Below are 27682 nucleotides of genomic sequence, written 5' to 3' on the forward strand. Positions count from 1 at the left end.
CGTAATGTATGGTATATTTCAATCGAAAGTTCGAATCAATACTAAAGTATTTATCAATTTAACCTACAAAACGTATACAGTGTCTGGGTCCCCGTATAGTGGGGTAAAGAGGCGGACGTGTTTCGTGATTAAATACACGTCTCTCACACGACCACCGACTCTGTAACGATATATGCAGAATACCAAGTGTTAATATAGGATATATCCTAGCAATGTGCGCCTGCAGTAACATTTTCACCGCTATATTGAACATAAAAGGCGTGCGGATAGTCGCGTTGTGCATTGACGCATTTCTCTGACAAAGCGTCTGACCTATCCCATAATGCAACTTTGAGCGCAGCTGCACATGCGCACTGGACGAAAGCGATGTCCTAGGTCGCATTTCTCGATAGGCCCTAACTTTCTTCAATGCAGGATTTTGACGTTTACTCGGCTCCTAAGGCATGACAGGGCTGGTGTTACGGTAGAAGAAACAAGTATGGCTAACCCGAAATACCGGGACTGGATTCTAGAGACGATTGATCAGCTGCGGAAGAGAAAAGCTCGGCCGGACCTCGAGCGCATTTGCCACATGGTAGAACGAAAACATGGGCTGAGTTCACGAGAGACGGAAGCGCAACTAGAAAAGCTGGTCGACTCAGAAATAGTGATAAAAGTTGACTATAAGGGCAACACGAGCTATAGAAATGGGGCCAAATGGAAGAAGAGTCATTTAGGAGGGGTTGTTTTGAATTCCAGCACGGCTAGCAAAAGACTTCACGATGCGATCACTGAACTCAGTGATAGCCAGCCTACTCAGAATCAGGAAACGGAACGGTTCGGGATAAGTATACGTGATATTAAAAACTGGCTGCAGTCGAATTTTGACGACGAGGTGCCGCTGAAAAGCCCAATTAATATTGTTCTCCAGAGGGAAATTGATGCAGGAAGGATTGAAAAATTACCAAATGGGAATTTTTCTTTACCATCATCTGGGCATAAAGTATCCAGGCCTAAAACTTTGGATGTGAAACAAATCGCCGGCGCTCCGTCGAGGAGGGGGCGGCCCCCGAAAAACAAGAACCTTGGCTTAAAAAAGGTCGGTTCTTTTTACCACGTGTTATCATGATTAATTCTTACATTATAGTTTGTAATATTTACTCTCTTTTTATCGGATGGAATGATATTTATTTTTCTATTATTCCTTTAAATGATGTTGCGCGCATTTAATGATTTTGATTCTACACATTGGCGATATTATGATCGTATTATTTCGTCATGATGTAAACGCATTTTTCAGATTATCACATATGAGTATCATCTTTAACCACCAAAAAAAACAAACAAATATCGGTTTCCTTTGTTGCTTTTTTGTGACGGACAGATCGCATGATGCGTTTCGGTGACTGGGATACGGGGCCCTCACTCATTCACTGGTGGAATTTCAGCGCAGGCTGCAGTATTGTTATAATTTATCATTATAGCGGCATCCCGTGCGTTATCATATGATATGGTCTTAGATTCAACGCTGAACAGTTGTCGTCCGTGCGTTCTGAAAAGTAAATACATCTTTGTTTGATAACAAACCGATGTACATACTACGCCGGGACGGGCATCTTCTTTTTACACGTGTGCAAAGCTGATTAACGCTAAATGGGTCGATCGTTTTCCTTTTCTCCGCTGAAACAATAATCGATAACTGTTTACTTGTGAATGGCAGTGAGTACACTGTGCAAGCGTGAATTCTCTCACGTACATTTGTAGGTCAGGACTGACAATTGAAATGACGCTGAGCTAGAATGCGTAACCCGATTCCAATCGGGAAGATATTCTCGTGGATGCGAAGTACTGCGGCACTGTCGCGCGTGTTCGTGGGTTATTTGCACCGGCTCGAGAATTTGTTATATTTATGAATTTCCGATAGACTTCCATGTTAAAACGAAAGTTGGTCCCGGAAATTGATATTTTTGGACAATATTCGTTGCAGTTGTGAACAGATAAATGTGGAAAATTCGTAGCATTACTAAATGAATGGAACGAGCGAGTACCGCAATGGCGACCACGCCCCGATATAAGTACGAGGATGTCCTAATTTCGTGTTTTCGTTAACGTTGGGAATATTTCGGCCACAGCGCACAACACAAGCGATATTCAGTTCCTGAAAATCAATAACTCATTTGAATGAACTGTGCTGTTTCCAACGGAATTACCTGTTATTTTAATTTTTTATGCAGACCATTTCTCTGGTACTTCCTAGTGTTTTAAGATCATTGGAACTATAGGCACTGTCAGCAATTAGCTGTTGTTCATGTGAACAGGTAATATTGTGATAGGAAGGGGTGTACATGAGCAAGGGGCTATGCTGGTTGGATAGGGGGGGGGGGGGGTGAGTACGGACTGAGATGAATGGAGGTAGATGGGCATGTGATTCTCATTAAAATCATATGTTTTTGTGTGTGTAAAAACTTAGAGTAAACTAGTCCCTTGAAGATAAACACTTTCAGCTCCATGAACCCCTTCAGGCCATACCTGATGAATCTTGTGCATGCTTTTAATCAAGTATATATTTATCTACTCATATATAGTACAACCAAACACTTCTATATATTGCAATGAGGCTAATATATTATTACAATCTGAAAATGAAAATTTGAAACACTTCTGAACATGTCTTTCAGTGGCATTTAGAAGTTGTACATTGATGTCCAAGATATTTTTTATGGATTAAACTTCTTTTTTAATTTCTCTCACAATGTTTGAGACCATTCCAGGTCCCTTCATCAGGTGAACTGGCAGTTCACCTGATGAAGGGACCTGGAATGGTCTCGAAACGTTATGAGAGGAAGTTTAATCCATAAAAAATATCTTGGACTTCTGAACATGTTTAAACAAATATTTCTGTAAGTATTAAGTCATGACTAGATCCACTAGTAAATAACTTAATAATATAACTTCCTTGTAATCTAAAATCTTTTCAGTTGCATTTATTATTTGAGGTGATTCACATTGACGGAGGAAATTTATCAATGTCACCTTCTGTATTTTGAGGAACACAGTGTTTCGGAGTATGTTGTTATTTTCCTCATCACATAGTTTTAATTCACCTGACAAAGGAGTAAGAATATACTCTGAAACATCGTGTTTATCAAGATAGAGATGTTTCTTAAATTTCTCCCCTGTATTTGTGATCTGTTGGAATATGATAATGTGTCGGGGGACATTGATATATATTTTTTTACATTTGGATTTTTTTTAAATTCGCTATTCCTTCCTTTTTTTAGGCATAGAGAATTTTATTGGATTTTCAAAATATCATGACTGTTGATGATGCATTGTTATTCAAAAGGCTTAAAGATTGAGCAGAAACATCAGTATTGCATGAATACCGGGCAATAGTTCCACAGCTGTCTCGCCAATACGGTTTACTTGGACACCAGTTGATGCAACTTAGTCATTGTTTATTATTTATAGTCATGATAAAAAGGCTTACATCACATGTATCAGGGCGACAGATAATTTTTCAACATCAGGAGTACGTACTCCTTCTTTTTTCAATATAGGAGTACTGGAAAATCTTAAGAGTACATTTAGAGTACTGAATGGAATTTAATGGCATATCAGTAATCTTGTGTTTCGTTTCATATATGCACCACAACATTGTGTAAACAGGTCAATAAACAATAAAACAATTCTTTTTTTTAGATAAATACGTCTGTAAATGATTCTAAGACCATACACCATTGCTGTGGTGCGTATCTGCTACATTTTCTAAATTATTTCCTACCGTATCGCGCATATTTTTTATCCGTACATACGCCGATACGGCTCTTATCTGGAGCCCTGATGTATACCTAATAGGAATTCGCCATACTTATTTAAGTTGTAAATACAATTAAAGTGAAAGTCAGGTGAGGGAATGAAATATTGTTTCATGCTGACCTCGCCAATGTTCCAGTCTGTGTATGTAAATATAATATCTGGAACAACACGAACCAGTGATTAATTGCATAAGCACGAACCATGGGGACTGTGAATATGAAATCAGCCAAGTGTTTCACGACGCTCAGAGCAACAGTTCAGCTATGTGACAACTGTTTGTAAATACTTGAGTCTGGACTGGACAATCCAGTGATATTGTGAGGACACTATGTATCTTTGTAGTATGAAGACACTGACTGAACCAGGTCAACAAACCTGGTCACCTGATTCATTTGGTCACCTCTTAGGCTGTCCTTAATGTTTTCTTTGCTTCTGTTGTCCTGCCAGCCCTGAATTTTCATTCCAATGTTAAAAAATGAAAAGTTTTTTTATCTTAATTTTCCCAGCTGCTGTGGACAGTTATATCCTTACACTTGCTGATTCATAAAGATAGAGGTCAGCTTGCTCTTTCTTAATACATTACTGAAAAGTTTCCTGAGCAAAGCAATTCGATTTTCATCAAATATTATTACTAAGTGATAAATAATGAGTTTAAAAATCTTTTAAATGTTTTTGGATTGCTTCAAATTTTTTCCCACTCCGAATCTGGTTGATTGAGGGTGGTGGGGTAGTCTAGTGGTTAAAGCACTCATCACACCGAAGCCCCAGGTTCGATTCCCACATGAAAACCATGTGTGAAGCCCTTTTCTGGAGTCACTGGCCGTGATATTGCTGGAATGTTGCTAAAAGTGGCATAAAACTAAACTCCCACACTCACTCACTCACTCACTCTTGCTGGTTCAGGTTGGAGATGAGAAACACATTATAAAAACTAAGGGATGGCTTTACGACCAGCTAAGGTTGCAGGGGACCTGACCAGGAATCCCCAGTCATAGAGTGCTCAAACTGTAATTTCAAGCACCTCTTTTAAGTACTTTGAGGTACTGGAAACCAATTCCGAGCTGGATGTCTCAGGAGATAACGCTGTAGGATTTAGAACACATATGTAGAATAAAACATGACATTTGTTGTCTATAAGTAAGTTGATCGGAACAAATGGCTGACAGTTTGGGATGTAAGTGTAAAAAGTTTTAGCCCCAACAAGCCATGCAGGTTGTTGGGACTCCTCCATATTACTAGCTTGTCTTAAAAGATGCAATCCTTCATTGTGAACAGAAGGGGACAACTTACCATTGTATCTACTGTTGGGGTGCTGAGGTAGTCTGGTGGTTAAAGAGTTCGTCATGCTGAAGACCTGGGTTCGATTCCCCACATGGGTACAAAGTGTGAAGCCCATTTCTGGTGTCCCCCGCTGGGATATGGCTGGAATATTGCTAAAAGCTATGTAAAAATATAATATATCATTCCTATCACTTTACATGTATGATGTGCTTTCCATGATCAACCAGTGAGACGCTAACTTTAAGCGCTCACAAACATCGGCTACATTACGACAGGGGATTCAACTGTAATTTGTACTGAAGCAATTGGTTTCTTAATACAGTGAATCTACTCTTAGTGTTCAAATGAATGCAATAATAAGTAATTGAAGTTTTTACTGGAGAGTAGAAGGCATAAAGGAAGGAACTATGCCTCTTCTCACAAGGCTTGCTATTTCGGACAGTGGTATGGAAAACTTAATAATGTGACTTACAGACCCAGAACTTTTTTATAATTAATAGGAAGTCCATTATACTTTGGCAAGTCTATATTTCTAATTCTGAAATTGTAGATATTCTGTGGTTTCAATATGTTGTATCTTTAAAAGTCAGTTAGCCCAAAATATCATGAAGTGTATATATTTCAGAGAATAAACATTAGTGTAAAGATGTTATATTCCATGGTAATTAATCAGTGGTGAGTTGACTGATATTGTCTGATGAATTTCTTAAATAGTATACTAAATGTTGCCAGTGGTCGAGTTATCTTAACTAGTGACATCTAAACATGTGAGACATACTGTCCGATAGTATCCTTTCAATTACTGGGTAATAATTAATTATGTGATGAAAGGCATGTTTCGGAGTTGTTGTGACAGGTGAGAACTCTGTGTGATACTATTGCCAGCTCATTAGAACCTGATCTGTTCACTTGTGTTCAGCTCTGCATGAGGATTTTACGAACCCCAGGAGGTCAGGTCAGGTCGGGTCAAATTGGCCAGGTGGTGACTCAGCTTCTAAATTCTCTGTTTCACAAATGCAAATACATTCCCATTGACTTCTATTGTAACGATATACTTTTTAATAAATAACTGAAATATCAACAACTATTACATGTGTGTGCATCATCTGGCCTTTAAGGGGCCGTGGGGTAGTCTAGTGGTTAAAGCGTTGGCTCGTCACGCCGAAGACCCGGGTTCGAATCCCCACATGGGTACAATGCGTGAAGCCCATTTCTGGTGTCCCCTGCCATGATGTTGCTGGAATATTGCTAAAAGCGTCGTAAAACCATACTGTCAGTCAGTCATCTGGCCTTAAAGAAGCAATGATAATGTTTAAGTATGTCCACCTCAGCCAGTTCCTTGTCCCGAGTACAGGAAGCTAAACAGGCCAACCCCAGTCCTGCACAAAATGTCAACCGCTTGAAAATACCTGTGGTCACGTTCAGTATGAGTCATCATATAAGAATAGACAGCACTAAATATAAGAAAGTATGGTCATTACTGGATGGAGGTACTTACACACTCTTACACAAAATTAGCCAATCACTGCTGTCAGGTGATTCAGTCTGCACTGAAGGCTCCCCACGAAAAGTGCTTGTTAAAATGTTCTGATTTGTTGTAGTATAACCTGTAAGAGAAGAAAACAGCAATTCTTACTTTTGTGTCTCGAAAGTGAACATAACAGGAAGTTCATAATGGAAATAATAAAGACTGCAACATGACATTGTTTTGGAAATTTTATACACCTTGATGAATTCAAGTGCATTGCAAGAATTAACGGAACACATTCCTTGGTTTTCCTGATCAGTGAGGTAAAGTGAAGCCAAATATGTTAACACAGCTGACATCTGATTGGCTCAGACAATGCAGCCTTGATTTACATTGGTTGGTCAACTTTTGCTCAAGGTTCACATGAGCTTGCAACCTCCACTGGTGTTATATTGTCTTGATCATACAGGGAGGCTTCCAGGAGTGAAAGGTCAGATGTGAATATCTCTGGATACATTTGCAGTATAGATACTACTGGTATGTGATGTAACCAGTGTACACATCGCATTAGCCAGTGTTCGAAATACCTGCCTGCCAGATTCTCACATTCACCTAGGGCGGTGGGGTAGCCTAGTGGTTAAAGCGTTCGCTCGTCACGCCGAAGACCCGGGTTCGAATCCCCACATGGGTACAATGTGTGAAGCCCATTTCTGGTGTCCCCCACCGTGATGTTGCTGGAATATTGCTAAAAGCAGCGTAAAACCAAACTCAGTCAGTCAGTCAGTCAAATTCACCTGCCTGATGGTCAGGTTAAAATTTAGACAGCGCGCTGTGGTCTGGCTGAAATTTTGGGGAGTTTCATACCGTGCAGTTGCCGCATGTCATCGTATCCCAATTGCATAGATTGATGCTCATGCTGTTGATCACAGGATTGTCTGGTCCAGACTTGATTATTTACAGACCGCCTCCATATAGCTGGAATGTTGCTGAGAGTGGCATTTAGCAACAAACCAACCAACCAACCAACCATTAGCCATACATACTAATCTCAGTAAAACCCTCGTATCAATATTTTCTGATACAGAAGCAGGAAAATTAATGCATAATGAAAACAAATACGTCATGGATTTCCTTGCTCATCTCCCAAGTCAGGATAGGTATAACATTTTATTGGAAGGCTAAGGAGCAGGCGTGGTACCTCTGATTGTCTGGCATGAAATAATGAGCATTTGTTGAAAGGTACCAGTCTGTCTTTGTAGATGTTTCCATAGAAATAAATAGGAAAACAGTATGTGGTAAAACATAATTGACAGTGTTTTGTACATGTTGTTTTTATTATTATTACCCATGAAGCTTTGTGACAGATTGTGATGGATACTGGTCTGAAATTCCTATTGCAGCTTATTCCAATAATGATTCATTGACCACAATAAATTGATGGTATCTGTTATTGATGATGAACTGAATTGAAAAGAAAACTCCCCTGCACATTTTATCAGGGCTCCAGATAAGGGCCGTATCGACGTATGTACGGATAGAAAATATGCACGATACAGTAGGAAATAATTTAGAAAACGTAGCAGATACGCACCACAGCAATGGTGTATGGTCTTAAAATCATTTACAGACATATTTATCTGAAAAAGTATTGTTTATTGACCTGTTTACACAAGAGTAGCAATGTTGTGGTGCATATATAAAACAAAACACAAGATTATTGATACACCATTATTTTCCATTTAGTACTCTAAATGTACTCCAGTACTCCTATATTGAAAAAATAGGGAGTACGTACTCCTGATGTTGAAAAATTATCTGTCGCCCTGATTATTATCAGCTTCATAATTGAATTTGGATTTTGTTGTGGTCTAAACAGATGAGGTATCAGAAACATTTTAAACAACAAACTAGACACAAATATTCTTACTTCACTTTATTCATTATCTTCATTATTTCTTTATCTAAAATGGTTTCATAATTACAGTTTGACTTGTCAATTGGCACTGTTGTAAAGTTTCCAACAAGACGTAAACTATGCTTGAAGATACAGTGTACCTGTACTTCGCTAGCATATATTGATACATATTCAACAGTATGCCTTGGTGCTGTTACGATTCACGAGTGAATTGAACTGTATTCTTCATGAATTCAATTCCTTATTCGTGGTCACTAGAATCGAACATTTATGAATAGTTGTAAGAGAGTAGTTTTTACTTGGAACTAGTTTGTTGTTAACTAGTGAGTAAGTTTTTACGCTGCACTCATCAATATTCCAGCTATATGGTGGCAGTGTGTAAATACTTGAGTCTGGACCAGACAATCCAGTGATCAACAGCATGAGCATCGATCTGCGCAATTGGGAACCGGTGGCATGTGTCAACCAAGCCAGCAAGCCTGACCACCCGATCCTGTTAGTCGCCTCTTACAACAAGCATGGATTACTGAAGGTTCATTCTAACCCCGGACCTTCACGGGTTTGGTGCTAATAAAGTGTTGTATGCAAAATGGCATAAATTCAAAAAATGCAGTAGCATTTGTGTCATTTTGCCAAGGCCCCTGACAGCACTGTTGTCAAGCTATAAACACTGTTGTCAGGCTATAAACACTGTCGTCAGGCTATAAACAGTATCGTCAGGCTATAAACACTGTTGTCAGGCTATAAACACTGTTGTCAGGCTATAAACACTGTTGTCAGGCTATAAACACTGTTGTCAGGCTATAAACACTGTTGTCAGGCTATAAACACTGTTGTCAGGCTATAAACACTGTTGTCAGGCTATAAACACTGTCGTCAGGCTATAAACACTGTCAGGGCTATAAACACTGTCGTCAGGCTATAAACACTGTCGTCAGGCTATAAACACTGTCGTCAGGCTATAAACAGTATCGTCAGGCTATAAACACTGTCGTCAGGCTATAAACACTGTCGTCAGGCTATAAACACTGTCGTCAGGCTATAAACAGTATCGTCAGACTATTAACACTCCCAGGCTATTATCGTCAGACTATTATCCGCATTATTCTTGATGTATTGCTTTTTTGCTTTACAGAAAATGTCATTGAATTATTTCAACCTATGAAATTACATGACATGCTATTTTAATTCTTTGATGTTAAACATAAAGTAGTCATGATTAAAAATTCATATTTGTTTCTATATATTTTGTAAATCTCGCCTCATAGTGGCGGCCCCAGTGTCTATTGTCATGGTAACCAGGTGAACTAGCAGTACTTTATGTATCTACCAGTATAGGTAACTCCTATTGATATTTTCATTCAACTTTGCTGAGTGTCAGTTGCACAAGGATAGTTGCATACACCAAAAGTGGATCAATAGTTACACATCTGGACAAGGGTTCAAATAAAAATGGGGCGGTGGGGTAGCCTAGTGGTTCAAGCGTTGGCTCGTCACGCCGAAGACCTGGGTTCGAATCCCCACATGGGTACAATGTGTGAAGCCCATTTCGGGTGTTCCCCGCCGTGATGTTGCTGGAATATTGCTAAAAGCGGCGTAAAACCAAACTCAGTCAGTCAGTCAAATAAAAATATTCACCCAGAAACGTGATGAGGTACATATGTTCTGTATGTCACACATACTTTGTACAAGGTGGGTGGTGGAGTAGCCTAATGAATACCTGGGTTTGATTCCCCACTTGGGTACAATGTGTGAAGCCCATTTCTGGTGTCCCCCTGATTATTGCTGAAAATGGGTTAAAACCTAACTCACTCACTTGTACAAGGATAATGGCGTTGTTTTGCTTCTTGTCATTAGGGGATAAAGATGTTACAGTTTAAGACATTGCAATTCGCTGCACACATTTCTATCCCATGATTGTTCTTGAATTGTTTGAAATAGTTTTGACTTCTGCAATACAAAGAGTTTAGTAAACCAAACAAATATACACAACACTTCAGTTTCTCTCCAAGTCCTGAGTTATATCTTTACAAAGATATAGATCTAGTTCAGACATTATGCAATAAGGGTATGTCATAAAAGACCCTGTGGAGAAACTGGTTTGAAATACATCTGGAGGTGACCTAATGGACCTCGTGACCGGGCTTGTTTGACGGCATGGAACGCTGCTGTAAATAATTTGTTGAACTGACTGGTGAAAACATGATTTTACAGGTCATATAGCTGGAATATTGCTGGGAGTTATGTTACATAACGGACACACACAAAATATTAGTTTTGGGATAAGTTATTACATACTTTCTAGTAATGACGGCTCATTAGTTTTTGTTATTCCTATTCCTGAAGGAAGTTACTAGTATCCATTATATCAATGTTTGTGAGACTTTTTGGATCTGAAACCCAACATTGCTGGCCTTCTTTTGACTGCCCATTTTTGGAGTCCCCTGCTGTGAGATTGCTGGAATATTGCTAAAACTCAACTCACTCAATTCTGTTGAGTCATGCGTCATGATGTAACAGAAACTATACATTGCAAGTGGCTCTGTGGCATTTGATTGGCTAACCAGGCAGTACTATATTTGGGAGGAGCGGTTATTTTTCTGTAAAACAAAAAATAAATTTGGCAATGCCCACACACTACTGTGTCCTGACTGGCTGATAGTAATAGATGGGATTTCTGTGGTATTACTTAGTCTGTTTCGCAGTCCCTGAACCACATTATTTTTCCTACTGCCTAGCCCTCCCTGCACTGATATAAAGCCTTAAATGAAGTAAGTCTAGATTTCCTCAGGTTCTCAATTTTTCATATTACTGGGGCTCCTTTTCAATTTAGATGAGTTTATTTGTTACTATCCAAAATATATAGTATGACCAGAAATTATTGAGAATTTTAGGAATATGTTTAATTGGATTTCTAGTATAAACAACCTTGACCAGCTATCAGGTGCTTGGTTCATTCAAGAGAGACAACTCTTTTAGTCCGTTTTCATTAGTTTGTGAAGAGTTATCCCCCTTTGTTTACTTGCTAGCAGACATTTTCAGTGATCCTCAGTATGGATGATTTAGAGAAGTGGAAGTTGATTTTAGAGTATTATAACAAGGACATCAGATCAGCTAAAGTGATTTTAAGTAGAACAGGCATCCCTTTGTCCACTGTTTATCGTGTTTTGAAAAATATTGCAAATGGATATGGCACTGAGCACCAGGGAGGCACAGCTAGGCCCAGAAAATTGACTGTCGGTGACAGGAAGCGGCTTGGTATTCTTGTTTCTAAAAACAAACTAAGGAGTTTAGAAAACTTAAGGCTGGATATGATTGATAGAGGAACTGTCGCTGTCTGTAAGGAGACAATTAGAACTGAGCTGCATGCAATGGGTTGGCAGAAAAGTCAAAGAATTCCATCACCAATCATGAAACCTGAACAAAAGGAGCGAAGGTTGAACTGGTGCTTACAGCATATAATTTTAACTGGGACAATGTGATTTTCTCAGATGTAAATTCCGTGTGGCTGTTTTCTAATACTCTGAAATTTTGGACCAAACAAACTGAAAAACCATTGTCAGAAATTTAACGTGTGGGGTGGCATATCTGTGTTAGGGGCAACGCCCCTCTGTGTATTTGAAGGGAATATGAACAGTGAGCGGTACACAGATATTCTCGAGGGACATTTACTTCCATCTGCTCATGTGTTCTATGGAAATTTTTAGGATTTTCCAGCAGGACAACGACCCAAAACATCGTTCAAAGCATTCACAGACCTGGTTTCAGCCCCAAAATATGACATTATTAGATTGGCCAAGCTATAGCCCTAACCTAAATCCAATAGAAAATGTTTGGGGACTTATGAAGGAAAGTGTCAATAAGAAATATCTGACAAATATTGCTGAAATGAAAGAAGAGGTGGTCTGATATTGGGACATCATCGACCATGACTTTCTAACTTCTTTGATCAGTAGTATGCCCCGCCGCATTGAAGCCTGCATTGCTGCCCATGGTGACTTGACAAAATACTAACTGTTCACCTGTCTTTGAATCTGGAGTTATGTTCTGCTAATATTCACATTTAATACGTGAGTAATGAGTGAATTTTTTAAACAAATTACAATCTTAAATTCTCAATAATTTCTGGTTGTACTGTATATATTCATAGACTACATGTTAGTCGATGGTATTCCCCTGTGCTGGACAATCTCACTGTCTTGTACTGACCTCTTCTGTGTGAGTTTGTAGTTAAGTAAACAGTCTATGAAGTTATTCATTTTGAAATTTTAATTTAAAAGATTTGACTTCAGTGTGTATTTGCATATGTGAATTTTTAGACCTTAAGACTGAAGATAAGTTTGGATATAAATATTAAAGTCAGTTCTTAGGGGAATTCGAATGCATACATCAATATACATAATCAGCTTTAGAAGTTGCTGCCTCTGGTGACTCTAGTCGGCTACATCAAAGGTTGAACGAGTCTCTCTAGTAATGTACTGTTAAACCAAATGTTTATAATGAAGGCAGGAAGGTCGAAAGCTTATCTGGAATTATCAGGTCTGAAAACTGGGAATCATCATGACTCATCAATGCTAACATTTCTGGGGCAGTCCGTAGGATGCGTGTTGGAACTGTGAGGGACTGATGAATGTATGCAGCACTAATTATAACTAGTCAGATTGTCAATAGGAGTTTTGAGGGGGAAATGTCATCGTGTGAAATATTGTAATTTGTGAAAGTGAAACCCTGTATTTTTTCACTGTAAAACCCTATATTGTTTAATATGCAATGCTGTGTTGTGTGAATGTAAACCTGTGTGTTGTGAATGTGAAACACTGTATTGTGTGTATATAAACCTGTGTGTTGTGAATGTAAACCCGTGTTGTGAATGTGGAACACTGTGTTGTGAATGTAAACCCGTGTTGTGAATGTGGAACACTGTGTTGTGAATGTAAACCCGTGTTGTGAATGTGGAACACTGTGTTGTGAATGTAAACCCCTGTGTTGTGAATGTAGAACACTGTTATGTGAATGTAAACTCCTGTGTGTTGTGAATGTGAAACACTGTTATGTGAATGTAAACCCCTGTATGTTGTGAAACACTGTGTTGTGTGAATGTAAACCCCTGTGTGTTATGAATGTGAAACCCCTTTGTTGTGTGAATGTAAACCGCTCTGTGTTATGAATGTAAAACCCTGTGTGAAAGTGAAACCCTGTGTGTTTTTCTTTTAAACTCCATGGTTAGTGAATGTGTTGTGTTTGTTTGTTGTGAAAGTGGAACCCTGTGTTTTGTAAATGTGAAACGCTGTGTTTTGTGATTTCAAACTCCATGTCTTGTGAATGTGAAACCCTTTATTTGATGAAACTTTATTGTCATGCTGAAAACCACGTGAAGATCCAGGTTAGAATGAACCTTCAGTAACCCATGCTTGTAAGAGGCGACTAACGGGATCAGGTGGTCAGTCTCGATGGCTTGATGGCTTGGTTGACACATGTCAACGGTTCCCAATTGCGCAGATCGATGGTCATGCTGTTGATCACTGGATTGTCTGATCCAGACTTGATTATTTAGAGATCGCTGCCATATAGCTGAAACATTGCTGAGTGCGGCGTAAAACTTACTCACTCACTCATGCTGAAGATAACAGAGGTGCACATTAGGTGCATATTTGCATACAATACACAAAAAAGAAGCAATGTATTTGAATTAGTTCTGAGTTACTCAAACAGTTATTTAACACCTCTGTTGATAAGTACCTTGTGTAGCTTTTACTGTACGTAGACTGTATGTTGTTCTTGGGGCGGCGGGGTAGCCTAGTGGTTCAAGCGTTGGCTCGTCATGCAGAAGACCCCGGGTTCGATTCCCCACATGGGCACAATGTGTGAAGCCCATTTCTGGTGTCCCCCGCCGTGATATTGCTGGAATATTGCTAAAAGCGGCATAAAGCTAAACTCAGTCAGTCAGTCAGTCAGTATGTTGTTCCTATTTTCGGATGATGAAACTATGCATGTGTATTGCTAGAATGAATCCCAAAAAATATGAAACACAAAACATATCCATCAAATTTCAACTTTCTTGGCCCCAATCATCTTGTTTCCTTTTAGACATTTTATTACTCATCCTTAACAAAAAACGTGTTAAAGCAGGATGTTCATAGCTATGGAATGAATTGTCTTCCTGTTTGGCCTACAGAAGAACACAAGTTGACATGAAGGAAGTAAGGCGTGTAATGTACAGCTTGCTTATGTTGTCAGTGTTGTAGAGTTGTGTGAACATGCCAGTAAAGAAGACCCATGATGCTCTGTACCATAGGAGGAAGGTAAGACCTTTTGACTGCCATACCCGATGCAAGCAGGGCAGGAGATGAAGTGGCTTTGGGGCTGTGATGGGGCCTCTCGCTTATCAGATTCTAGTTGAGATTTGGTACAGTGTTTAGTAAAGTTTACCAGATAACTTCTTTGAGTGGCAGTTTTAGAAGTTGGAGACACAGACAAGGACATTCTTTATGGATGAACAGCTTCTTTATTCAGACAATGCGATGTTTCAATACAGATTCTTCTATCGTTGTTAAGCAGGTATTATTTATACAAATGTACCAGATGTTCAGTGCATAGTTAGTTACATGTGGTTTCAGAACAAAGATTTGTAGAAATTTTCGTACAAATTGTAGTCACGATTCACTATATAGTTCTGTAGACATTCTTTACATTCTACGTACAACTTTTAGCAAGGATTGAGTCGAAGGTTTTAAAGAAATTCAGTGCACTGTTTCATATAGATTCAGCGTTGTTGTGAGAGGCACATTACACTGTGATGGATGTGAGGGGTACAGGTGGGGGCACTTTAAGCTTTGTGTCTTGTTGTGAATGAACACATTGTATTACATACATATACCTCTATGTGGCTGTTGCGAGAGATATTTATTTGAGAGAGACATGTATTACATGTATGCAGTGTTTTAAGCTTATGCTTCAGGAGCTTGTATGGATTTTGTTTGAGAACTATGATGAAACTGAGACGGAATATTATTGTATCAATGTGCAATTAGATCTTCCAAGGTCCTTGTATACTTTAAGATCCTGTTGGTGCGGACACAATATGTTATTATCAAGGAAACGTGACTGGCTAGTTGTTTTACTAATTGCCTGATCATATGACATTTGAGAGATTAGTGTCTAGTTTGTCTGAAGTATGGGCAGTGTTTTGTGGGGAGACACTATGTTTTAGTTGAAGAGAAAAAAAAAGTTTACAAGTAAAAACTCCAGCATTTACCTTTAGCTGATTTGACCAACGGGTAACTGACGCTGTTATGTGAGAGGCCACTCAAGAACTTTAACGTTTCGTTCAAGAGATAAGGGCTTTGTTGGTGATAATTCTTGTTTGGCTGAAGGTTGAGCAAAACAGATGTAATGTTGAACTTACATGGCTGAGGTTTGTTTGGACATACAGAAAATGTGTTTAGTGTTTGATAATAACTGAAATTCGTTTTTGCAGAAAACTGTTATTTTGGTGAATGTATATAACAGTTTTTTGGTAGGCTGGTGATCTTTTCTAAGGGAAGTAACTACTGTGGGGATATGTTGCTTGGAAATGTGGTTAGAAAGTTTAACAGGACTTTCGTTAAACCCATTTTTTAAGTTTATTGCAAATCCTCTTATGTTTAACATTCAGGAAGTGTTTTGAAGGCCACATGGTGAGCTGGGTGTTGATACATGATAGAATCTCTAGTGGCTGCATGTTGACAATATGTGCGTGTGTGCTTACATGTGTGTGTGTGCTTGCGTCAGTGTGGGCTGGCTGTATTAGCCAAATCCAGGGAATGTGGGTGAAAATATAGGTTATAATATAACATTACAGTAGGGGCTTGGTGGAAGGGAGAATAATATGGCCTTGGGACTGAACAGGGGTGATGTGTACAATATGGACTTAATTCTGGGCTTAGGCAATATAGTAAGGGCTGGGTCGTAGGTGGAACGTAAAATATTGTAGTTAGGGGACTGTGAGAAAGTACTTGAAGCAGGACATACATAATTGCAGGCAGGATGTATATCAATTGTAAGCAGGATATATATATATATATATATATATTGTAGGCAGGGTATATATCACATAATAATAATAGGCAGGATATACAGAGGTACAGATTAGCTGTGTATCTGCATAAATTACTCAAATATTTATGTGAAAACTCAATTCCTATTAAGTCTATTGCGTACAAGTACACTTGACCTTTTGTAAATACTCAATAAATGTGATCTTACATGCGTACACACAAAAATGTGTAGCTTGCGTACTGGTGGATAGATAAAATAACTGAGGTATATTGAGAGTTTCTATTTCAGGACATGAACTTGACAACTTGCAGTCTTTCTTATCGTTTCTCATATTACAGATCAAATATGAATAACAAACACTAACATTTAAGCTTTATTACATTTTTAAAATTAATGGAAAATGGCAAAATACCAAATTGAGTTTGAGTGAGGTGGGTACAATTTATTTGGTTACTCAAAGGAAAATTGGGATACCCAATTGAGATGAACACAAGCGAGTACATAACTCAATGACCCAAAAAGTTATCTGTAGCTCTGATATATATATATATAATAATTGTATTTACATCCCACATTTATGCTCTGATATTTCCCCCACAGTTTGCTGTATTTACACAACACAACTGGCAAACCAATAATAAGGTCATGTGAGCACAGTAATGCTTGTCATATTTTGAATAACCCTTTCCAAGTGGTAGAACTTTTTATCATGACTCTATCGCTCAAAAGCCCACAAAAACATATCACATTTTGTCACGAAATGTCTATTTTGTCATACATGTCTTTATCTTCCAGCCCCTCCCTGTTAAGTAATGACTGGTCCATTATGTCCAATTTCATGTCCAATTTCAGCCTCCTAAGGTGAAGAAGAGCTATGGGTCTGAGGAGGAAGTGGCGGAGTCAGTCAACACGACCCTACCGGTGCTGGAGAACCGTTGTGACTTCTGCCAGCTGACGGCCTCCACCAACCGGAAGGGCCGACCCGAGAAACTGCTCATATGCAAGGACTGTAATGCTAAAGGTGAGTGAGTGAGTGGGTTTAGTTTTACGCCAATTTTAGCAATATTCCATCAATAACATGGCGGGGGACGCCAGAAATGGGCTTCACATTGTACCAATGTGGGGAATCAAACCTGGGTCTTCGTTCGACGTGACAAACGCCATAAGGCTGCCCCACCTCCCCTTCTAAAGGTGAGGTAGTTGAGTTTGCTGAAACACTTGCAAAACACATTATCAACTTTTTGTAATATCTGGCAATATGAGCCTCAAAATTGAAAAAAAAACTGTTCTAGATATTTATCTCCAGGTTTGGGAAAAGGCTGGATTCCTAATGTTTAATTATGACCTAATTGCAACTGAGTTTTAAGTAGTTTGATGTCTTTGGATGAAGATCTTTATGTGGAATCATTTGCTTAAGGCCAGTGGTGAATGTCAGCAAAATGCTCGAGTTTGATTCCATCAGTCTTAACAGTTGGTGGAGCAGTCTTATAAATTCATGCTAGTTCTCAATCCAAAGATGACTTGGAAACCTCAATGATGGTAGTCCTAATAGCATTTGTGGACTGTTATTCCGAACCAGGGCCCCGTTTCACAAAGCTCTCGTAAGCCTGAGATCTCGTAACTTTTCTCGTAGCATTCGTACATCCTAAACTGTAACATAGAATGCAGATGCTACTGAAAAAAGATCTGACTATATTAGGCCTAGAGAGCTTTGTGAAACGGGGCCCAGTTCTCAATGCTTAAATTTACCACACATTAGAAAGGAATAATATTGATGGAAAACACAAATTGTAATTTTTTTTGTCTCCTTTAATCATGACGAGTTCAGAGGACCAAGGAAATAGTCCTGTGGACCAGTGTTAGTTCACTCTGACATCCTGTGATGGTTGTGTCTACTGTCTGTTGCAGCTCACCCATCATGCATGGACTACTCGGTGGCCCTGGCCCGGCGGGCTCGCAAGTTACTCTGGCAGTGCATTGACTGTAAAACCTGCTACATCTGTGATGACGCCGGGGATCCGGTAAGTCAGGATGTCTGTGGGGAGCCGGTAAGTGTGTGTGTCCGTAGGGATCTGTTAGGTCTTTGTGGATCCAGTATATGTCCATTAGGATCCGGTAAGTCAGGATGTCTGTGGGGAGCCAGTAAGTGTGTGTGTCCGTAGGGATCTGTTAGGTCTTTGTGGATCCAGTATATGTCCATTAGGATCCGGTAAGTCAGGATGTCTGTGGGGAGCCGGTAAGTGTGTGTGTCCGTAGGGATCTGTTAGGTCGGGGAGCCGGTATATGTCCATTAGGATCCGGTAAGTCAGGATGTCTGTGGGGAGCCGGTAAGTGTGTGTGTCCGTAGGGATCTGTTAGGTCGGGGAGCCGGTATATGTCCATTAGGATCCGGTAAGTCAGGATGTCTGTGGGGAGCCGGTAAGTGTGTGTGTCCGCAGGGATCTGTTAGGTCTTTGTGGATCCAGTATGTGTCCATTAGGATCCGGTAAGTCAGGATGTCTGTGGGGAGCCGGTAAGTGTGTGTCCGCAGGGATCTGTTAGGTCTTTGCGGATCCAGTATGTGTCCATTAGGATCTGGTAAGTCAGGATGTCTGTGGGGAGCCGGTTAGTGTGTGTGTCCGTAGGGATCTGTTAGGTCTTTGTGGATCCAGTATATGTCCATTAGGATCCGGTAAGTCAGGATGTCTGTGGGGAGCCAGTAAGTGTGTGTGTCCGTAGGGATCTGTTAGGTCTTTGTGGATCCAGTATATGTCCATTAGGATCCGGTAAGTCAGGATGTCTGTGGGGAGCCGGTAAGTGTGTGTGTCCGCAGGGATCTGTTAGGTCTTTGTGGATCCAGTATATCTCCATTAGGATCCGGTAAGTCAGGATGTCTGTGGGGAGCCAGTAAGTATGTGTGTCCGTAGGGATCTGTTAGGTCTTTGTGGATCCAGTATATGTCCATTAGGATCTGGTAAGTCAGGATGTCTGTGGGGAGCCGGTAAGTGTGTGTGTCCGCAGGGATCTGTTAGGTCTTTGTGGATCTAGTATATGTCCATTAGGATCCGGTAAGTCAGGATGTCTGTGGGGGGAGCCGGGTAAGTGTATGTGTGTGTCCATGAGGGATCTGTTAGGTCTTTGTGGATCCAGGATATGTCCATTAGGATCCGGTAAGTCAGGATGTCTGTGGGGAGCCGGTAAGTGTGTGTGTCGCAGGGATCTGTTAGGTCTTTGTGGATCCAGGATATGTCCATTAGGATCCGGTAAGTCAGGATGTCTGTGGGGAGCCGGTAAGTGTGTGTGTGTAGGGATCTGTTAGGTCTTTGCGGATCCAGTATATGTCCATTAGGATCCGGTAAGTCAGGATGTCTGTGGGGAGCCAGTAAGAGTGTGTGTCTGCAGGGATCTGTTAGGTCTTTATGGATCCAGTATATGTCCATTAGGATCGGTAAGTCAGGATGTCTGTGTTGGAATCAGGTTAGTCTGTGTGTCTGTTGGAATCAGGTTAGTCTGTGTGTCTGTGTGAATCAGGTTAGTCTTGTGTGTGATAAAATCAGGTTAGTCTGTGTGTCTGTTGGAATCAGGTTAGTCTTGTGTGTGATGGAATCAGGTTAGTCTGTGTGTCTGTTGGAATCAGGTTAGTCTTGTGTGTGATGGAATCAGGTTTGTCTGTGTGTCTTTTGGAATCATGTAAGTCTTGTGTGTGATGGAATCAGGTTAGTCTTGTGTGTGATGGAATCAGGTTAGTCTGTGTGTCTGTTGGAATCAGGTTAGTCTGTGTGTCTTTTGGAATCAGGTTAGTCTTGTGTGTGATGGAATTAGGTTAGTCTGTGTGTCTGTTGGAATCATGTTAGTCTGTGTGTCTTTTGGAATCATGTTAGTCTTGTGTGTGATGGAATCAGGTTAGTCTTGTGTGTGATGGAATCAGGTTAGTCTGTGTGTCTTTTGGAATCATGTTAGTCTTGTGTGTGATGGAATTAGGTTAGTCTGTGTGTCTGTTGGAATGAGGTTAGTCTTATGTGTGATGGAATGAGGTTAGTCTGTGTGTCTGTTGGAATCATGTAAGTCTTGTGTGTCATGGAATCAGGTTAGTCTGTGTGTCTGTTGGAATCAGGTTAGTCTTGTGTGTGATGGAATCAAGTTAGTCTGTGTGTCTGTTGGAATAAGGTTTGTCTTGTCTGTGATGGAATCAGGTTAGTCTTATGTGTGATGGAATCAGGTTAGTCTGTGTGTCTGTGGGAATCAGGTTAGTCTGTAAGGATTGATCTGCATGACCTGCAAGAGAGAGAGAGGTCATTGTGATATCTTAATCTCAGTGTATTCCTTTTTCCAAACTACAAGTGGACCTTTCATAAAGATAAAATTAATCTTTGACATGATCATTATTTTCTCCCTCATAATATATCCCATAATTACCCTGTAATATGTAACTAAATGTAGCTTTTAAATGTTCATATGTAGCACATGGAATGACTTGGCCTGTCATATTTGCAGGATTTGATGTTGTTCTGTGACGGATGTGACAAGGGCTATCACACCAACTGTCATGAACCCCAGGTCAAAGAAAAACCATCAGGTACTTATGATTACAAATTATTATTTCTTATAGTCATAAAATTTCGAATATTAATGTTTTCCAAATAATTTATTTTCCTATTGAGCTGACATGCAAGAAGAGGTGACATGTTTGTTGACAACAGGCACTCCATGTTTGTAGGCAAGTGGGTGTGTATGGAGTGCGAGACCGATGGAGTGTCGGCAGAGGCTCTAGACTCCCAGGAAGCAGCCAAGGCAGCCAGCAAGGAGCTGTCTATTAAAACAGGTGAGTTATTCCCCTAGTAGTACAGGGGTACCCAGTAGGAATACATGTAGTGTGTGGGGCGGTTGGGTAGCCCAATGGTTAAAGTGTCCGCTCGTCACGCTGAAGACCCGGGTTCGATTCCCCACATGCGTACAATGTGTGAAGCCCATTTCTGGTGTCCCCTGCCGTGATATTGCTGGAATATTGCTGAAAGCGGTGTAAGACCACACTCACTCACTCACTCACTGTGTTGTTGACCAAGCACTTAACCAAGAGCTGTTATTGTGTTTTCCCTTCAGCAATAAATGGGTACCCAGTAGGAGGTAGTGTAGTATCATTGCTGATCATGCTGCATACTTCCTGGGCTACCTGGAGTACTTGTCTCTGACTTGACTCCTGCCACATCACTACAGGCTTGAGAAAAGAAGCCTCTACATGTTGACTTGTTTAGGATCTGTTGTGCAGATATCTTTGTTACAGAATGATATCTCATGTAGTAGGGGTGACTATTGAAGGTAAACAACTATTACGATAGTCTGTTGCAATATACTATTGCGATAGCGATATTCTATTGCGACCAGCTATTGCAATAGTGTTTGTTTTCTCCTTGAATTGTCTCATTTGAAGTCATTTCCCAAATGAATGTATAGTTTATATGCAATAAAAACAAGTAGTTTCAGTCTCTTTTAATAACGGACAAGAAACTTGAAACCGAGATCCAGCACTGTTTTTGCTCACAATTTCAAACTCCTGAGTCACATGCCATGTTTGCCGTCATGTTTGTTTAAGAGGTAACAGGGGATAACTGTAAATCAAAGTGAACGAATCTGGTACTTCCTGTATTTTGCGCTGCCCATTTCTCAACAGAAGTCAATTACTAAACTATCGATAGTCACACATACTATCGATGCATCGACAGTTTTTTCGTTTCTACCATCGATTAACTGCCATCGGAGACTCAACAATGGCAATCCATCGATAGTTCAATGCATCGTTTCAGCGCTACCAATTATGGTCACAGAATGATATTCCATGTAGTAAAGTCAGTGTCCCATCTGTTGCAGACAATGAAACTGACAAGTTGTGTACGTCAGAGCCAGGCCCGTCCTTCCTCCACACACCATGCGATTCTCCTGTGGAGAATATGGAGGTGGACAACAGCAGGTATGTCGTGGCAGTGCTGGGGAGTTTCCAAATTTTCATTCTTCAGCAATCATCTTTATCTCACAAGCTCTGCTAGCAGAATAGGAATTTAACCTGTCCCTTTACATGCTGTTACCTTATTATATCAAATGCTTTGGCTTTTTTTGTAACTTGTGTACCACTGATAACAGGAAAAGCATGGATGAAGTGTCTTTAATGTAACTTTTATGTATTGAATGCAATGTTAGAATTCATTGTTCAAATACGTTGAATTTAGGAGAATAGGAACTCAGAAAAAGTCACAATTATTAATAAGTAATGATATTTCCTAATTTGGCTGCCAAGGGCACCTAGATGAGGACCTGAGATGTACTTGTATTATACAGTGCACTACTTTTCTTCCATGCATAGCTTGTGGTTAGCAGACCTGTGAAGGTCCGGGTTAGAATATTGATCTTCGGTAACCCATGCTTCTCGTAAGAGGCGACTAACGGGATCAGCTGGTCAGACTTGCTGACTTGGTTGACACGTCATAGGTTCCCAATTGCGCAGATCGATGCTCATGCTGTTGATCAGTGGATTGTCTGGTCCAGACTCGATTATTTACAGACCGCCGCCATATAGCTGGAATATTGCCGAGTGTGGCATGAAACTAAACTCACTCACTCACCCCACTGTGGTAAGCAGGGAGTCATGCTGTCAATAACTGCTTCTGTTTTGGGTCTGATTTTCTAAATTCCATGTGCGAGTTGAGATGACTTATATGCCCTTGTTTCTTAGATTTCCTATTTTCTATGTTTGTATTGGTGTTCTGCTACTGTTTTGAAACTTATATATGAGGATACCTACATATAAGTAAGCTGGTCCAAGGGTGATAACTGTATATTACACAAAGTAGGTCATATAGACTAGTTCATACTCGTACCACTCACTGACAGCCAGGTTATGTCAGTCATAGCTTATTGTCTCCTTTTTTTGTTGTTTGAAAATGTTATCACCAGTACTAGAATGTTGTACGATGTCACTGATATTGCAGTGTTGTAGCAAATGACCAAATGACATTATTGTAAAATATGGCCAATATGACAATGGTGTAATACATTGTATGTGACAAAAATGATGACAATGTTGCTGTGTGACTATTCTGACAATGTTGCTATATGTGGCCAATATGACAATGTTGCAACATGTGAGATATATGACAAGGTTGCAACATGTAACTAATATGACAAGGTTACTACATATGACATGACAATGTTGCAACGTGTGAGATATATGACAATGTTGCAACATGTAACTAATATGAGACTATATGACAATGTTGCAACATGTAACTAATATGACAAGGTTACTACATATGACATGACAATGTTGCAACGTGTGAGATATATGACAATGTTGCAACATGTAACTAATATGACAAGGTTACTACATATGACATGACAATGTTGCAACGTGTGAGATATATGACAATGTTGCAACATGTAACTAATATGACAAGGTTACTACATATAACATGACAATGTTGCAACGTGTGAGATATATGACAATGTTGCAACATGTGAGCTTTATTACAAGAGTCTGCAATAATCAATGTGATAATAAGCAACTCACAGTCTGCTCCATGAGAGAATTCCTGGTTATGTGGTATTACACCTAAAGGCTTGGGGTGTGGCTTGCTTTGTCAGTCACAGGATTGTCCGGTCCAGAAGTGATTTTTTACAGTCCACTCTGAATTAACTGGAATATTAGTTAAGAACTAAGCAATGAATGAACTAAAGGTGTATTGTTTGGCTGTAACAGTGCTGCTGACTAGGTCAGATGTGTGGGAATTTGTTTCAGTCATGATGTACATGAAAACATGGGTTCAGATATGTTAATGATGCTCAGAAGATAACAAATCATTGGCCAGTTTATGTCAATGCATTACATGTCATTGATAAAGAAATGTAGGATGATTTGTAGTTAACTATGTATGTGGTTTCTTTGATTGGCATTCTAGAAGTTGAGGAGATAAAGAATGAGGACTCTGTATAGGTGACTAATGTCATAGATTCTAATGTTGTCGCGTCCATTTGTTTGACGACTTTAGAATCTATATCGAAATGTCGCCTATACAGAATAAAGAAGTTGTATGTCCATAAAAATTGTCCTCATTCTTTCTTTATGTGGTTTAATACAAGGCTGCATGGTATTACTGGCACACTGCAATATTCATGTCAAACAATACATATGGCAGTATTCTTTTTGTTCTGGTATTTTGGTAAAACAAGTTTTTCTAGTATTCATATTGTTCAACTTAAAACATCTAAAGGGTTTGTTCTTCTCAGCTATTTTAAGGAGGAGGTAAAACCAGTGAAGAAATCCACAGAGCCGCTCCCGAAAGAACCCTGCTTAGTTGACAGCGTGTATCCAGATGCCTCAGACTGGACAATAGACGAAGTGGTCCTCTTTTACGTATCTGTCGGCTTCGAGGCGCAGGCGGAGGCATTTCGAGAACAGGTAGGGGCAGTTGATCTGAGCCCAGGTCCACGAAGCAGACGTAATGATATGACGACTGTTGTCAGTCTGCGAGAAATGACAGGAACAGATCCAAGAATTTACTTTTTTCTACAATATTTGAGAAATGAAGTTGCATTCCAAGAAAATATTGTGTTAAAGATGATACATGCCTTCTATAGACATTGGTTGGCGTCATGTCCGATTCTCACATAAGTGGCCCCACGACTTACACAGCTGCAATTCACTGTCCACAGTTACCTCCCTTGACTGTGACATTACCTGCTGGTTTTGACATTTAAACTTCTTTTGGGTTTCACCAAATCATTTACTAGTATATATGGATGCCTTCTTCCTACTGTGACAGAAGCCACTGGTTTTCATTGTCACTAGTCATCTTTGTTTCTTTTGTGTGATAATATGAATGCCCTGAAAGACAATTGACTTATTCCCTAGTTATGCTGTAATGCCCTGATAAAAATGAAATTCTGTCATAGCTGAATAAAAACACACTGGAACACAGTGTACCAGTTCACTAAACATAGAACCTGTGAAGATCCGGGTCATAATTGATCTTCAGTAACCCATGCTTGTCGTAAATGGCGACTAACAGGATTGGGTGGTCAGGCTCGCTGACTTGGTTGGCACATGTCATTGTATCCCAATTGTGTAGATTGATGCTCATGCTGTTGATCACTGGATTGTCTGATCCAGACTCGATTATATACAGACCGCCGTCATAAAGATGAAATATTGCTGAGAGAGGCATAAAACTCACTCACTAAACTAATTCTCTACCCAGAGGTATTCCAGTGTAGAGGGTATGGAATCAAGGCCAGGTTAGGTCACCTGTTCCCATCCTCATTGGAAGCGCTGTAACCTAGTAGTTGAAGTGTTGCTCATCATATTCAAGACCCTGGCTCGAATGCCAACGTGGTTACAATAAAGGAAGCCCATGCCTTGTGCACCCCTGCTGTGATATTGATGGAATATTGCCTAGAGTGGCTTAAAATCGAACTCTTTCATATGTGTGGGTGGATGAGGATTAGGGGGAACACAAAGGTCAACTTAGCTGAAATTGTGTGAAACTTCTTGCTAATGTTATCAACTACTTAGTCTGTCTCACAATCCCTGAACTCCATTATTTTACCTCTTCCTTGGTCTTTCTGCAATGTTAAAGCCCTAAATAAAGCAAGTCTAAATTTCATCAGGTTCTGAGTCATTTTAAGAGGAATGCTTTGTTTAGATCGAAATTTTTATATATTCAGATACTAAATCTATCAACCACTGTGTGGATGACTCATTTGCAAATAATTTTTGGCCATCATAATAATGCAGGTATATTGCTGATTGTGACTGCCAAACATCACTCATGCTCTCGCGTGGTGGGGTAGACTAGTGGTTAAAGCGTTCACTTGTGATGCTGAAGACTGGGTTCGATTCCCCACATGGGTACAATGTGTGAAGCCCATTTCTGGTGTCCCCTGTCGTGATATGGCTGGATTATTGCTAAGAGCGGCGTAATACTAAACTCACTCACTCACTCACTCACTCACTCATAACACTTCTTTTTTTCTGTGCGTTTCAGGAGATTGATGGCAAGTCTTTGCTCCTGATGAAAAGGAGTGATGTATTAACAGGTCTGTCAATCAAGCTAGGACCAGCCCTGAAGATCTATAAACATGTAGAGTGTCTGCAGACAGCAGGGCAGGATCAGAACATGCACTGAGCAGGTGCTTGTGCATTGTGTACCGATTATGTACTTTTGTACAGTGTACAGACAGTGGGAGAAGAGACCATGTTCTGAACAGGTGCTTGTACAGTGTGTACAGACTGGGAGAGTATCAGATGATGCGCTGAATATTTGTACCATGTACAGACCATGGAAAGACAGATCACGTACTGAACAGGTGCTTGTACAGTGTGTACAGACTGGGAGAATATTAGATGATCCACTGAATATTTGTACCATGTACAGACCATGGAAAAACAGATCACGTACTCAACAGGTGAATGGACTTTGTGTACAGACCAGGTACTGAACAGGTGCTTGTGGTATGTATAGTGAAGACAGTGATATGACGAGACCTTGTATGGAACAAGTGTTAGTGCTATGGTATAGGAGGATTATGGTGAACATTCCTCAGGTGTTTCTGAGTGATTGACAGATATAATCTTGCATAATCTTACTTCATTCATCTGCATTCCACTTATAATAGACGCTTTTTTGGTACTTGATCTTGTTGTGAATACCCATCGTGAGATAATACGCAGAGAATTCAGGAATGATGTAGAATACATTGAGAAAGAGCATGCAAACACTTCCTCATTGGTCACTAACCCCAGACCACTTCCTCATTGGTCACTGATGCCAGACCACTTCCTAATTGGTCACTGATGCCAGACCAAGTGGATGTAAGGGGAATACGTGAAGAAGGCGTGGATGAATACTTTTCCATCTGAATCAAGTCGTGCTCGAGATGCAGCTGCAGGGCCTGTGAAGTGTGGCCAGGTAATCGATGGTTGGGAGGTGATTTCCTTTGGACTTCTCAGCAGCTATCTCCAGAGAAGTCAGGAATATTTCAGGGACTTAGTATGCTTTCCCGATAATATCTGGGAAGTTTTTTTTGTCCAGATATTATAAAAATTATTACAGGTATAGAATGTGATGTAGTCACCAGTTATTAGGAAGCTGTTTATGTTTGTTAATTACGAATGAAATGTGTTCTGGAACTTCAAGAATTACAATTGATGACACTCA

At 40.0% G+C, this 27682-nt stretch overlaps 1 protein-coding gene across 1 annotated transcript; it reads left to right on the top strand.

Annotated features, from left to right (window-relative positions):
- The first annotated feature begins 359 nt into the window (after positions 1-359).
- LOC124275344 (histone acetyltransferase KAT6B-like) lies at positions 360-27682 on the top strand. The gene is made up of 8 exons (XM_046710839.1): positions 360-1078; positions 17352-17520; positions 18408-18520; positions 20973-21054; positions 21196-21300; positions 22344-22443; positions 24753-24924; positions 26510-27682. Exons 1-8 carry the CDS (start codon positions 479-481, stop codon positions 26648-26650), a joined length of 1482 nt encoding a protein of 493 aa, XP_046566795.1. The 5' UTR covers positions 360-478; the 3' UTR covers positions 26651-27682.

The sequence above is a fragment of the Haliotis rubra genome, unplaced genomic scaffold, assembly GCF_003918875.1.
Source record: "Haliotis rubra isolate DU_JTF1 unplaced genomic scaffold, ASM391887v1 Scf2, whole genome shotgun sequence".
Classification (NCBI taxonomy): Eukaryota; Metazoa; Mollusca; class Gastropoda; order Lepetellida; family Haliotidae; genus Haliotis; species Haliotis rubra.

Coding starts and splice junctions, on each gene's coding strand:
- LOC124275344 (XM_046710839.1), top strand. CDS start 479: ATGGCTAACCCGAAATACCGGGACTGGATTCTAGAGACGATTGATCAG. Junction 17,521..18,407: donor CAAGGACTGTAATGCTAAAG/GTGAGTGAGTGA, acceptor TGTCTGTTGCAG/CTCACCCATCATGCATGGAC. Junction 18,521..20,972: donor GTGATGACGCCGGGGATCCG/GTAAGTCAGGAT, acceptor TCATATTTGCAG/GATTTGATGTTGTTCTGTGA.